Raw genomic sequence first — 15,045 nt, forward strand, 5'->3', positions numbered from 1 at the left:
AGTAAAAATATAATAAAAATGCATCAATCAACATCACAACCAGTAACTGAAAAAAATGGGCATGTTCCGATATGAGAGGGAAGGGCAAGGCAACGCAGAGCAATAGGGCCGGGGCTGGAAATAAAGTGCTGGAAAAAGACATTAAATTAGAGCTGGGCAGCCACAATTGTGAGTTAAACCATTATTCAAAGGCACATTGGAACATCCAAGTTTTCAAGTCTTTACAGAAAGTAGACAGAGTGGGGGCTAATCTAATCTCACTGCGGAGAGAGTTCCATAGCTGTGGGGCCACCACCGAGAAAGAGCTGATGCCTCTTCCTCTCCTGCTGAAGCTGTCCACACTTTCCTTAACTGCTACATAACACAATGCTTTCTTTGCTTCACCTTCCCAAGGTGCTAATGGGTCACTAGAATGTAAACACAATTGAGCTTCTCAGGAAAACCTTCCATAGAGCCATAATTCTTTAGCATGTTGAGGTTAAGGAGTTTTCAGCCTGATCAGGGCCTGGGTGGAAGATACAATGTATTACGTATCTTAAAAAAAAATAAGGGCCAATTCACTTAATCAAAGGTAGGCTTGTTGTCTGTGTAACAAAAGGAGTTAGATGTTATGAGTAGGGCTCCTCACCTTTTAGCTGTGGAACTTACCTGGTTTGTAGTAAAAATAAGGTTCTGATTATGCAAGAAGGCCTCCTGCTTAACTGAACAGCAGCCAAGTGAGCTGATTTTAAATGTATCTGCATAAATAGTTTTGTTTTGTTCACATACTGTATTTTAATTGAATTTATAACCTGGCTTTCCCCTGGGCTGGGATTCAAGGTGGCTTCCAGCAATTTAAAATAAGATTAAATTAAAATGGTACTTTATAAACATTTAAAAATAATTCAATAGCCTTAGAAATATAAAAGAATATGTAACTGCATCTTATGGTCATGTTATGAACTTCCTAGTTTGTCAACTCAAGATTTGTCATTACAGCATTTTATTACTCTGTCACTGTTTTTCTAATATGAAGGGTATTTCCCTTTCTCCCTCTGCCTTCCCCTTGCTTTTTGAAATACAACAGTTATGCAGCAAGTACTGCTTTGATCTTGCGAAAGAACAGTTCTAATATATAAGTGCAAAGGGTGTGAAACCTGGCGGTCGTGTTTGTGTCTTCAGTCAGTATAGCTAGAGGCTGAAAGTGCAGATCGGCTGTTTGCTGGAACAGTCATCGGTCTCTTTTCCAGCCCTTGCAGAATAGCTAATCGTATTGCTGTCATTCTCTGACAGTGCTTGTAACGTGATTCATTTAATGTTCCAGCAGTTCAGGTTGTTTACAGCCATCCCAGAATTGGATTAAGTTGGCAGGCTAAGCTGTGGTGTAAGTCCTTTTAGTTTATAGTTTACATTTTTTTTTCTATCAAGATCTGTTGTATATGTTTTGGATTATTCCTACTGCCTCCAGTACAATTATTTGGCCATTTTATTTCAGAAGACCGTGTTCTTGTATGTGTTGCAAATAGGGGGGGGGGGGGGGGAGAGAGATGAGGAGGAGGGGCAGTTTAATTATTGTTTCAACACATCGCAGAAGTTTGGAAGTTTGTTAAACTGCTTTTATTGGAACAGCAGTACTCGTCTTTCATTCTTACAGTTCACTTCCTCTGTCAGTTTACATGAAGAGCTAAAGATACAAGCTCTGCCATTTCCTTTTCCACAATGTAAATACTGTTGAGGTGGGTATAGTTGGAAGATTGCAGTTAAGCTTGAAACTATTGTTCATCCAGCTGTCCCATGTTTATAACATTTGGGGAGATACTCCTTACCTTTTCTGAAATATATTGTACCATAACTTGTTAGAAGTCAGTCTTCTCCCAGCTCTCAAAATCTAATTTAATGGAGGGCAGTGTGTGTTGGATTTCATCACAGAGAAAATGAAAGTACTTAACTAGGTGTTTACAGCCATTGGGTTTGAACTAACTGCCTTGTTATCCATGTTTTTCTAATGACTGCAGTTCTATTGCTCCTTAAAAACAGTGTTCTCTCTGTGTAAAAACATGCTTATTATTTGGTTTAATATCTTAAGCATTTTAAACTAGAAATATGAGTCATATCAGTTACTAATATATCAACCTATGAAAGTGCTGACTTGTAAAGGGGATGTCTCTATGATTAAACTGTTTCACCATCTGCAGAACACAAAATTGCTTCTTTTATGTTTAATGAAAATTCCAAAAGCAATAAATGGGCCTGTTTGTTAAATTGTAGTTTTAACAGTTAATACTTTGTAATGGTATAGTTATACAACTGTTAAATAAGGTTCTGTATTCCTCTGAATACCTTGATTTTAAATGTTTACAATTAAAATGTGTAACTAACTTTCTAGAATCTCCCCACTACATCACACCACTTCTGGTAACCCTTTTCATAATTGTTGTACATAGGATTCTGCTGCATGGAATTATATCTTTCAGGTCTGGCATTTCTGGAAAACTAGGATGTTGAGAAAATCTTTTGGGTGCCTGTTTTCAAAACAAAACTGCCAAGAAAGGCCCTTCTTTACATTTTTCACATAATCACAGCAATTATTTTATTATTTTACTACTACCCTGGAACCATTTTTCTTTAACTTAAAAGGGATTCTTTAGTAAATATTCCCAACCAATGAAGTGCCATGCAGCCTACATGGTGACATTGCATTGCAATATAGCCAAAGAATTTTAGATATTTGATGATGTCATTGAAGAAGAGATACATTCTTCCAATCTTCTCACTCTAAATTGGAAGAGAAAACTATTCTTACTGCTTAGGCTACTAGGTTGACTCTTTCTGTCTGGTCATATTTTTATGGTCACTTTTTGCAACATTTCATGGCAACGCATTGAGCCTGATCTTGCTTTAAGCACCCGTCCTTACAGTAGTTGTGGCAAAATGCAGATGAGCATAAATACACATGTTTATAGTGTTCATCAATCAGCCATGCATGATTGGATTAGGTAAGATTGTGTTAACCTCATCATTTGGCAGTGGGAACATTAGTCTTACTTTTTCATCCCAGTGCCCACTCTTTTACATACTTTTACGTACATACTTTCATGATGCCTGTGAAAAATTGTCACTAAACATGCTTCCCTCCATTTTGATCAATATTAATTTTATTTGTTTTTGTTACTTGCCATCCAATTGTCTATGGCTTACGTCAACTCTATGGATGAGATACCTTCAAGAGCCCAATCAGCAATTGCCCTGCTCAGTTCTTTCAAACCCAGGGCCATGACTTCCCTAACTGAACCAATCCAACTCTACTGTGGTCTCATTCTTTTCCTGCAGTTTTCCACTTTACTAGGCATTATAATCCCTTCCAATTAGTCTTCTCATGATATGTCCAAAATACAACAGGCTCAATTTACTCACCTTCACTTCTAATTCAGTCATGTATTCCTCTAAGATCAATTCATTTATCTTTTTACAACTCCATGGTGTCTGCAGAACTGTTCTCCAGCACATTTTAAATAAGCTGATTTTCTTCCTGCCAGCTTTCTTCACTTTCCAGCTTTCATAACCATACATAGAAATTGGAAATAATATGGCTTGGATGATTCTGACCTTGGTATTTCATGATATGTTTTATAGTTTTTCTCAAATTCTCTGAAAAAAGGATTGCATTCACCTCATTGTGGTTGGATCCAGATATATGAGTGACTGAAGGGAGGGAGCAGATGGATTTTCAATGACACAGGCTATTTTTTTTTAAAAAGATTTTCTTTAGCAGTCCATTTCTACACTTCTTATACTGTGGCTAGTGTCCTGTGGCTTTCCAAATGAAAATTAACTTCTATGATTTTTATATGATTTGCTGTCTTAGGTAGCAGTTTCTTCATTTATTCCAATCAGCTATTTTCTTTACTATGTGACATCACATAACAGTAATAAATTGGAGCACTTATGGCTCACATTTTTGTTTTGTTTTCAAACAGACAACAAATGTAATGTGAATTTGGACTTAATGTTTAAACTTTATATTTCAGATAAGTGCATAAGGCTTGAGATTTAGATACTTAGCTGAAGCAAGCAGTTAACATTTAATACAGTCAGTACAGTGAATAGCCTTGTATAATAAACAGAATTGACAAAGCATTATGTCTATATTAAAGAGCCTCTGATATTCCGGAATTAGTAAAAAAAATCAAGTCTTTGTTCTTTCAGGGCAGGGCTTTTCCATCCACTAATCTGGAAATAGTATGAGATTGATAAACCTCTGATTTAAAAGTACTTCGTAATCTTGATCTTGTCCTTGTAATGTGTGCTCGTATACACAGAGCATGTTTGAACCATTTATATTCCGTTGATTTTTTCCCTTGGTTCACACAGATTTTAAAAAATGCTATCGCTATATTGACATGAAGCTAGCCCATGGATCTTAGAATGTGAACTGATTAATAACTAAGAGCAGACTCCTGCATATGAGAGAGGATCCAGAGAGACCAGTTCAGACATTTGAGACGTGCAGAGGGACTAAAGGGAACACAGTCTTCAGGGGGAGGGGTCTTGACTCCTGCACTTCAAGTATCTTTCCCACTCCTTCCCTTGTGCCGCCGGCTGGATGGAAATGGGCTTTTAGGGGCTCCATTGTCTGAGCCTGTCACTTCAATTTTGATGAAGGTCAGACCAAAATTAATGTACCCCCTTTTGTCCTCTTTTGTGTTTTATTGGTTGTAATGACAAGATATAAATGTGCACGTATTGACTATGTAAACACTTGGGGCAGACATACCGTTTCAGTTATTTGAACTGAACCCTTGTTTCCTTCTCATTGAAAAAGCAGAATGTGGCATTTCCTGTAATGTGGTCATTATTGGTCTCCTATGAGAATAAGTGTGGGTAAACTGTCACTGAAGATCAGATCATAGGCAAAAGATATGGCAGATATTTTAGACTTACAGATTACGGAACATTATTTTGGCTACACTGCAAACCATAGGTAACTGAAACACAAATTTTGGGCCTATTTTGAAAATTGTATTTAACTAATGAGTTGTGTTCAACTAAGATGTCAGATGTATGTGAGTGTATCTTCAAGACAGCCATCGACTTATGGTGAACCCATGGATTCCATAGGGTTTTCTTAGGCAAGATGGTTTTGCCAGTTACTTCTCTGAAATAATCACCTGGTATCCATCCAAGTAATAACCAGAGCTGACCATGCATAGCTTCCCAGGTCAGAGAGGATCTTTTGCTGTTAGGGTGTTTAGGCCTTTAAGATGCTATACAAGTATAAAACTATGCATGTATATGATTGCAGTCATTTAAGCTGAACAGAACAAAGGGAAAAGTCATTGCATACTTAGAAGATGCATATAATGTATTCCATTATTTATTTACTTATTGACTGCTCATGCAAGTTGTGTTTCTAATGCCAGTTGCTTTAAGTTAGCAATATTTCTATTATCAGCTCCAAAGTGGCATCCGTTTACTTGCTTCAGGACTGTATTCTAGTGGCAGTTCAGCAGCAACTATTGGCATTTCTTCACCAGGTGTTGCCCTGACAACAGTGTGGCAACACATGCTAAAATGTGTTAGTAATTTGGCCATCTATATAATATCTGTATTTCTATCAAATTAGTCTGATGTGGAATGCTCTGTATGTATTATTTCTGTGTTTCTTGAATTTCATTTTTCACCTAGCTGCATTTATTTTGTCTGCTTAGTGTCTGGTATTTTTTTCCTCTGTTGTAGAACGAAGACACAGTTCAATGTGTAAACCTTCCCCATCTCCAGCTTCTCCACCCTGCAATTCCAGGGCATCACTAATACAGATGAAACCGAAATCCTGTATCAGCGGCCATAACCCTGTCAACAACAACTCAAAGCCATTCAAAACGCCCAAAGACAATCTAATTACCTCCACTAGCAAACAGCACATGGTATTTTCTTCAAAAATATCAAGGGATAAACCTTGGTAAGTTGCTCTTCTAGCAGATCTTGATTTTTTCCCCTTTGCTTCTCATTATTTCCCACAGCTTTTGGATGTAAATGAATAATGGGGCTCTTCTGAAGCTGGGCTTGAATGAAATGTTTTAATAATAGAATATATTAAACAGAAAATTACATGGTAGACATCTTGTTTTTGTGATGTGCCAAGATAACAGTTTTTACCTTTTCTAATATAATGGTTTTCATCTTGGTATGTGTAGATAATAAGCAGAACGCTATAGAATAATAGAATCATAAAGTTGGAAGAGACTTTGTGGGCCATCCTGTCCAACCCCCTGCCAAGAAGCAGGAAAATCATATTCAAAGCACTCCCAACAGATGGCCCATGAGGTCAGTTTTCCTGTCCTCAGCTGAGAAAAAAAGTATAAAGCTTGCGTTTAATTTCATAGCTAGATTGACTTCTCAGTAAGCTTGTTCAAGATAAGAAGACCCATTTAATTTAGTGAGATATAGGGGATTTGATTGATTGATTGATTTCAAAGAATATTTTAGATGATCCTTTACTATTATGCTGCTTTATCTTCTGGTGCTCCGTTACTAATTTTGCAACATGTTTGGAGTTTTTAAGACTGGTAGATTGTTACCTGGTTATAGGCATCTGAGGATGGTTTAAAGTAGAGAGTATTTAAAGCATTGCCACAGTGTGCAAAGATGAGTAAAACTGAGGATTCTAGTTACATTTAAAAAAAAAAAGAAGTAGAGAAGGACTACTGCACAGGATCCTTTATCTTCTTGTGCCTGGTGCTTGAATTTAAATTATTAGGACCATTGAACAATTACACTGTTATGTTTTGCTGTTTAATGGCCTTCATGTTGGTCACAAAAAAGTTTGGACAATACAACAGCCTGAATCTTTTCCTTATAGTTGTATATATCAATATTTCCTCAGTCATACAGTTGGAATGTAAATGTATCTACAGCTGGTAAAGACTGCTCTGTTTGTCTCAAAGCCATAGGCCAAGGGATCTTTTATTTGCTATTTTTTCTTTGTATGAACTTATTCCAGATACAAATATGTGCAAACCGTCATTATGGAAAATATACATTATAGCATATTGTCACATCTGAGATACAGTAGCATTGTCAGGTCTCAAGTGGTGATCTTTCACAGTCCCTACTGTGGAAGACCCTAGAATCAACTTTCAATGACTTCTATGATGGAAAAATTAAATCCAAAAGAACTCAAGAAGTGGAAATGTATTGCTGCTACCCCAGACTATTTTTTCACTAGAGATGGTACATCAGCTTCCTATTTTTTCAACAACAAAAAAACATTGATCCTGTGTTGCACTCCTGAAATTGCTATCACTGTAAATTTCCACAATAGGTTGTTTCCCCCCACAAAATTCTTCCACAGCCACAGACCTTACTTCCTGTTATAAGACTGTTAGCCTCCTGTAACATAGAAAACTACTGCTATGGCAAATCAGATGGTATATGCCACATTCAGAGGACAAGTCGTGAGAGCTAGTATCAGTGTTTCTCCTCCCTGTGAGTTCCAGAGTGTAGGTGTCCAAATCTAGCCCTTGATGTAGGGAAACTTTACTAGGGAATGCAATCACAAAAATACATATTCTGAATCTGGCCAAAAAATTTAGAACAACGTGGCTTATTTTCAGGAGATAGTCCAGACATTTGGGGAAACTTAAATGACCCATTTGATATTTTTCCTTAAGCCTGACCTTGGGACAACTAAGAAGGCCCACTACAGTATTGTACAAAGCATTCAGTATGGTATTTGAATCTAATAAACTCACAAGGCTGCTTATAATGGGGGAAAGTGTCCTATGTACTTCTAATTGGTTAATTTACTGTAAATAAATTACCTATGGGGAATCTGCTCATGGCTTAAAAACAACTTGCCAACAATATTTTGGAACACAACCATGCCCTCTAGCCTATTTCAGAACAGAATGTAATTTTTAGTCTAGCATGTCAAATAAGTGCCAGGTTGACTGTGGGCAACTATCAGGTGTTAGGTGGTTGCATTGGCCTTCCGTGGAATTTTGGAGACTCTAATTTACTTTCTGTTTTAAAATTGACCATTGTGGAACCTAAAACAACATGGTGGTATGTAGTGATGAGAAGTTATGTTTGGAAGCAATGCTTCAAAAAGAGTCTTAGGCAGCTATCCCTGTTCTTGTTAATTCAGATTATGTTGTCACTGTGTCCCCTTTCCTTCCTAATTACAATCTCTCCTTCTTCCTGGCTGCAGCATGAAGCAGCCTCTCCCCACATGACTATCATCTTAACCCCTGTCCTTGCCCAAACTGAGCCTGAACACACAGGTTTTATGAGCAGCAGGTAATAATAATAACGTTATTCTTATATCCTGCCTCCATCTCCCTGAAGAGACTCAGGGCTGCTTACATGGGAACCAAGCCTGGCAGACAAATATACAAGATATAAAAATAAAGCACATACAGTAGACTCTCACTTATCCAACGTAAACGGGCCGGCAGAACATTGGATAAGCGAATATGTTGGATAATAAGGAGAGATTAAGGAGAAGCCTATTAAACACCAAATTAGGTTATGATTTTACAAATTAAGCACCAAAACATCATGTTATACAACAAATTTGACAGAAAAAGTAGTTCAATACGCAGTAAGGTTATGTTGTAATTACTGTATTTACGAATTTAGCACCAAAATATCATGATATATTGAAAACATTGACTACAAAAATGCATTGGATAATCCAGAACGTTGGATAAGTGAGTGTTGGATAAGTGAGACTCTACTGTAACAACAAAATGATTAAAACCAATTAAATCCACAGAATAAAAAAGTCAAATACATCAATAAACATCAAGGAAATGAAAAGTGGGACAAATAAAATTAAAAGGAAAAGGGCAGGGCTTGTTCAAAATGCAAGACAATAGGACCAGGAATGGGAATAAAGTGCTGAATCCAGGACAGTAAGCAATTCGGACTGGGCAGTGATAAATTACGAGTTGACCTATTGTTCAAAGGCACATTGAAACATCCATGTCTTCCAGTCTTTACAGAATGTGGACAGGGTGGGAGCTAATCTGTTCTCCCTGGCGAGAGAGTTCCAGAGCCGGGGAGCCACCACCAGGAAGGCCCTCTCCCTTGTCCCCACCAACCGTGCTTGTGTACATAGGGAGAGACATAGTCACAAAGATAAACAAACTGTTAAGGGCTTTGTAGGTCATAAACTGCACTTTGAATTGGGACCGGAGGATTATCAGTAGCCAGTGGAGCTTCTTCAGTAGAGGCATCTATGCTCCCTGGTAACTAGCTCCTGTTAGCAACCTGGCTGCTGACCTTTGCATCAGTTGCAGTTTCCAGACCGTCTTCAAAGGCAGCCCCACATAGAGCGCATTGCAGTAATCCAATCTAGCTGTAATCAAGGCGTGGACCACCATAGCCAAGTCAGACTTCATGAGGTATGGTCGCAGCTGGCGCACAAGTTTTAACTGTGCAAAGGCCCTGCCAGCCACCGCAGACACCTGAGCATCAAGTGTGAGCCCTGAGTCCAAGATGACCGCCAGACTGCAGACCTGTGTTCTCAGGGGGAGTGCAACCCCATCGAGCACAGGTAGCCACCCTATACCCTGAGCAGCCCCGCAATGACCGGGAGGACCTCTGTCTTGTCTGGATTAAGCTTCAGCTTGTTAGCCCTCATGCAGTCCATTGCAGCGGCCAGGCACTGGTCCAGGATCTGGGAGGCTTCCTTGGAGTTAGATGGAAAAGAGTAATAGAGTTGAGTTTCATCTGTGTAGAGATGGCACCCAACTCCAATTCTGGATGACCTCACCCAGAGGTTTCATGTAGATGTTGAAAAACATGGGAGAAAGAATGGAGCCTTGCGGGACCCCACAGGTCAAAGGCCAGGGGTCCAAGCAGGTGTCCCCCAGCTTCGCCAACTGGGTGCAGCCCTCCAGGAAGGAGCGGAGCCACTCAGAGAGCCACCTCAGAAGGATACCATGGTCGATGGTATCGAAAGCTGCTGAGATGTACAAGAGAACTAACGACACACTCCCCCAGTCTAGTTCTCTGTGGAGGACATGCACCAAGGTGACCAAAGCTGTCTCCATACTGTGACTAAGCCTGAAGCCACACTGTGATGGACTGTCGGTTTCTTCCAAGAATCCCTGGAGTTGAGAAGCCACGACATGGTCCAGAACCTTGCTCAAAAAGGAGAGGTTAGAGATTGACCGATAGTTATTAAGAACTGACGAGTCCAGGGACGCTTTTTTCAAAATAGGTCTTATAATTGCCTGTTTCAGGCTAGTTGGAAACTATCCCGGGAACAGTGAGGTATTTATGATCCTCATGAACCAATCAACTAATCCCCTGCTGGCAAATTTGATAAGCCAGGATGGGCAAGGATCTAGAGAACATGTGGTCACTCTCACCGCTCCAAGGGTCCTGTCAATGTCATCCAGCTAAACAAGCTGAAACGAATCTATCCAAACCGGACAGACCAATGCCTCAGTTACATCCCTTGGTACTGCTCTAAGGTTGGCGTCTAAGTCGGAAGTATCTGAGCAATGTTATCTGCAAAATGATGAACGAACTCGCCACATCAGGTTGTCAGATGATCAGAGGTCCCCTCCCCCTTGGGAGGATGGAAGAGTTCCCTGACCACCCGGAACAACTCCGCAGGTCTATTAGTTGCAGACACAATGCGAGCTGCCAAGAAAATCTTGGCTTCTCCCTTGCCTCAGAGTATGCCTTAAGTGAGGCTCTAGCCCATACTCGGTCGGATACATTTTGAGTCTTCCACCAAGGGTGCTCCACCCCACATCTCCTCAGCTTCATCACCACCAGCTCCTCAATGAATCAAGGGGCTGACTTGATTCAGTGGGAGGAGAGTGGACGTTCAGGGGCAATCGTGTTTACCGCCCTAGTCACCTCCAAGTTATAGAGGTCGCCCAGCATCGTCTGCCACCATGACAGGAAAATCCCCAAGAGACATCAGGAATCCATCCGGATCCATAAGTTTCCTAGGGCAGACCATCTTGATGGGTCCTCTATCCCTGCGGAGGTTAGAGGCTATGGTTAGTCTAAAACTGATCAGATGGTGGTCGGTCCATTACAAAGGAACATTTTTTAGCTCCTCCATACCAACATTTCTCCCAAAAAAGCTGGGTGCACATCATGATGACTGTATGTCTTTTTTTTTAAAGTACTTATGAGAAATAGAGTCAATATTGACTGACATGTTTAAATTGTTTATTCAAAAGTAGCATCATTTTTGAGAATATATTTACTACAGGAACTCTCTGGTACTTTTGAATAGCTTTCAAAATGGAACCAGAAGCTTTTATTCTCAAAACATTTTGATGTCTGATCCAAAAACAGTGAGCTAAACTTTGACATTCATGCATTATAAACTGAAGAGGTTGAAACCTGTCTGTATTCTGCAAAATAAGATTGCTACTTAAGTGCTTACAGTGCTAGTGGCCAAATTTGCATGTCATTAGTCTCGGGTCACTAATCACTTCTACTAGAAGTCCAGTTTTCATTTATTGTGATGGTCTGATTTCTTTCTCTTGCAACAAACCACATAAAGAATTTTTCCTCCAATATCTTGACTGAGAAATAAAAGCCTCTTACACATTTCAACATGGCATCAATAAACTCTGGGCTAAATCTTATGGTTTGTTTTGTCAGTTATACTACAAGCAGCAGCAAATGGGCATTAGGAACTAACATGCTGGCTACTTCATGGTACGAAGGAGTTCCCATAGAACTCTTGAGTAGGAAGCCAAACAAATGAATAAGAAATGCTCTCTCCCTTGGAAGAAACCATGTTAAGTTTGGCAACAGAAGGGGATCACATCAGCAGTGCTGGAGTCCCATTCCTTGACAGTCATGTTAAAGTAAAAAGTGAAGACTGTGAAGGTACTCCTGAGATTTATTTCAAGTGGTTGGGGGAAAATCTGTTGATTACCATTTTTGAGTAAATTCTTCATAGCTGGACAAAGTGTCATTCTTGTTGTTCCTTGAAAAACGATGGGATTGGTAGACTCGTCATTTATGAAATCTAAAAAAAACTATCTGGTTTCCAAAGAGGGACTGCTCCAGATTATATTTTTTAAATAGTATCCCCTTTGGACCACACAGCTGTGAAAAATGTTTTAGTAAAAAATATTGTTAATTGCCATCAAATTGGCCTCAGTTTACCCCAGTTCTATCAATGAGAGCCCTCCATGACACACTGTCATCAACAGCTCTGCTCAGCTCCTGCAGACTCAGGGCTGTGGCTTCCTTTATTAAGTCTATCCACTTGTGATGAGACTCTCTTTTCTTACTGATTTCTGCATTGTCTTTTCTAATACGTCATGTCTTCTCATGATATGTCCAAAATATGGCAGTCTCAGTTTAGTCATCCCAGTTTCTAGGGAAGAGTTTTTAGGCATGATTTGTCCAATTTAGCAGGCCACAGAGCTCTCCTCCAGCACATTTCAAATTTGATTTTCTTTCTATCAGCTTTCTTCTCTGTCCTGCTCTCACTATTATAAACAGAAATTGGAAATATAATGGTATGAACAATCCTAAGTTTAGTATTCAGTTATATATTTTTACACCTCAAGAACTTCTCTGATTCCTTCATAGCTGAACTTCCAAGTTCTATTCTTCTGATTTTTTGGCTGGAGTCCCCATTTTGATTGAGTGAAGGTATAGGAAATCTCTGATTGTCTAAATGTCTTACCAATATGTCCATTTTTGGTGTATGATCAGTTTTTTTCCTAGTACATGGAATATTTATTTCTATTTCTTCTTTTTCTGCCTTTGTAATTGAAACATTCACTTTGATTATTATTATATTTTCCCTGAATTATTAGGATTTCAGGATTTTCCCTGAAATATTATTTATATTATTTGGTCAGACTTTGCAATAATAATAATAATAATAATAATAATAATAATAATAATAATAATAATAATAATAATAATATCCTTTGACTGCTTTAGCTACATTTCAATAATATTATTAATACCGCCCCTTCTTTTTTTGAAAAAAGATCCTTTCAGGATCATGATATCGCTTTTTTGCAATCATACAATTTTCATAATGCAGTTATGTATGTTCCCTCATGCCAAAACTTTTGAGTTGTGCTTTTTCCCCTAAAAAACATTCCAAATGAACATGGTAGGGGTGGATTTGTCTGAAACAAGTTATGTTCACAAGTAACTTTTTTCCTGTCTGGTAAAGAGCAATGAAAACACAGATTTGGTTTAAATAGGTATAGGATAAACATGTTTTGGAACTGGGATACATGATTATAAAATACCTGAAATTACTATGCACACATGGGAACATGAAACTAAAAAACTAATAACCATATTCACAGATGCAGGGATATTTTACAACTAAAAATATTGGCAGTACTGTTTTTTAATCATGAATTATCTTTAGGAGTGGCATCAGTGTGGCATGGAAACAGACAATGTCTGGAATTCAGTATCAAAGTTGTGTCTCTATAAGTGGACCTATGTATGTGGGAATTAGAACGGGACAGTTTTGTAATGTTCATATCCAGTAGAAAGCAGCTATTATGTTACTATGTAGCAGACCCAGTAAAATGCGAAATGTGCCTCATGCATTGATGTACACTCACACCAGTGTGCATTTCATACCAGTATCAATATCTCGATATGCAACACCACAATTTACTAACAGGATTTCTTAGTGGCCCTGTACTTCATATGCATAGTTTTCTTTGGCCAAAAAAGAGGGGTGCGTCTCTTACGCAATGAAAAAAATCATACTGCTGGCAGATGATTTGCATAATGTGTAGCCCATGTGGCAAGACGGCTAAGGCTCTTTACTTGCCTGAGTCCGGAAGCCGGTATTGTCACTGTCTTCAACCCAGTTCTTTCAGATTCAGCCAAATGAAGAGCCGTAACTGCAGGGGAACACAGGCAAAGCGGTTGTTTGTACAGTGCAGTAAGGCACATGAAGACAGATTTCTGGAATCTTTCCCATACTTAGTTGGCTGTATACATTAGGCAAAGCTGTCTTCCTGCCAGAAGTACACTGACAGGATGAATCAAGGCGGCGACAATTACGTGAGAAAGGGAAAAATACTGATTTTGGGACCCAAAAAGGAGTGGAGTGACTTTTATGCGATATAATATGGGTAAATGTCTTTTGGTCTCAGTATAGCATAGAGGTATCTTCTGTAGGCATTTGTTAGATCCTCTGGCATGGCTCTATGGTAACTTCCAGAGGAAGTATACCATAGATTTGTGTTGGAGGACCTAGCAAATGCCTGGAGAGATTATTTTGCCCAGATATGGGTATGTGTACATGTAGTACATGTAGAGTCTAAAGTCACGCGGTTCTTATTGTCATCTAATTTACCACTGATCATTGCATTTATAATGTGTAACATTCTTTTACATAAATAAGCCATAATATATTTATTTCACACTTTCAACTGTGCATGGTACTCTGTAAAGTTCTCTGCCTACAAGGGGCTTGCACAATTATGAGCTGCTGTTTGTTTGCCTATTGTCTGCATTCTTCACTTACAAATCCCTTGTGTTTGTGTATGCATACACTTGTACAAATTCATTAGTTGTATTCAAGTCGTATTAAACGGTTGTTAGGCATTGTCTGAAAAACATGAAATTATTCATGTCATTACTGTAGAAGGGCATGTCAAAAAGGACATAATCTCTTTCGGAACTTGGGCAAAATGTTGGCAAAAATAAACTTTCATCTGTTTATGTTTTGAGCAGATGAAGTAGGCAGCATGTCTTAATTGTATGCTCTCTTGTGTAGAGAATTAATAAGGTAGTGACAACGCTTTTTAAAATACGGCTTATGTTTAAAGAGCAAGCTAGAGAATTATGGCTTATAGTCAAGGCAGTTTGGATGTACTGAATTTATTGAACACTGAGGTTACCCCAGAGGTACTCTCATAACCTGTAGGACTTCTATTTTGTGCAGTTTTATTTTACATTGAGTGATATTTAGTATTTTAACTGGTTTTTAAATTTTGTTTCTCTTCTTGAGAGAGCAGTGCAGCATCCAGACAAATCAGAGTAGTTTACGGGGTGGGGAATCATTATATTTAAAATATTTCA

General features: G+C 38.7%; 1 protein-coding gene across 6 annotated transcripts in view; it reads left to right on the plus strand.

The window, feature by feature from the left end:
* atxn7l1 (ataxin 7 like 1) overlaps positions 1–15,045 on the plus strand; it is an 83,070-nt gene that overhangs the window by 45,080 nt on the left and 22,945 nt on the right. For 5 of the 6 annotated variants that reach the window (XM_062981714.1, XM_062981713.1, XM_008111563.3 and 2 more), the window contains exon 4: positions 5,716–5,938. In XM_062981714.1, coding sequence (XP_062837784.1) covers positions 5,716–5,938 — 223 coding nt within the window. Of the gene's footprint in view, positions 1–914; positions 1,364–5,715; positions 5,939–15,045 lie in introns of those variants that run through there. The other variant, XM_016994001.2, reaches the window with a different exon arrangement.

Source organism: Anolis carolinensis, chromosome 5, assembly GCF_035594765.1.
Source record: "Anolis carolinensis isolate JA03-04 chromosome 5, rAnoCar3.1.pri, whole genome shotgun sequence".
Taxonomy (NCBI): domain Eukaryota; kingdom Metazoa; phylum Chordata; class Lepidosauria; order Squamata; family Dactyloidae; genus Anolis; species Anolis carolinensis.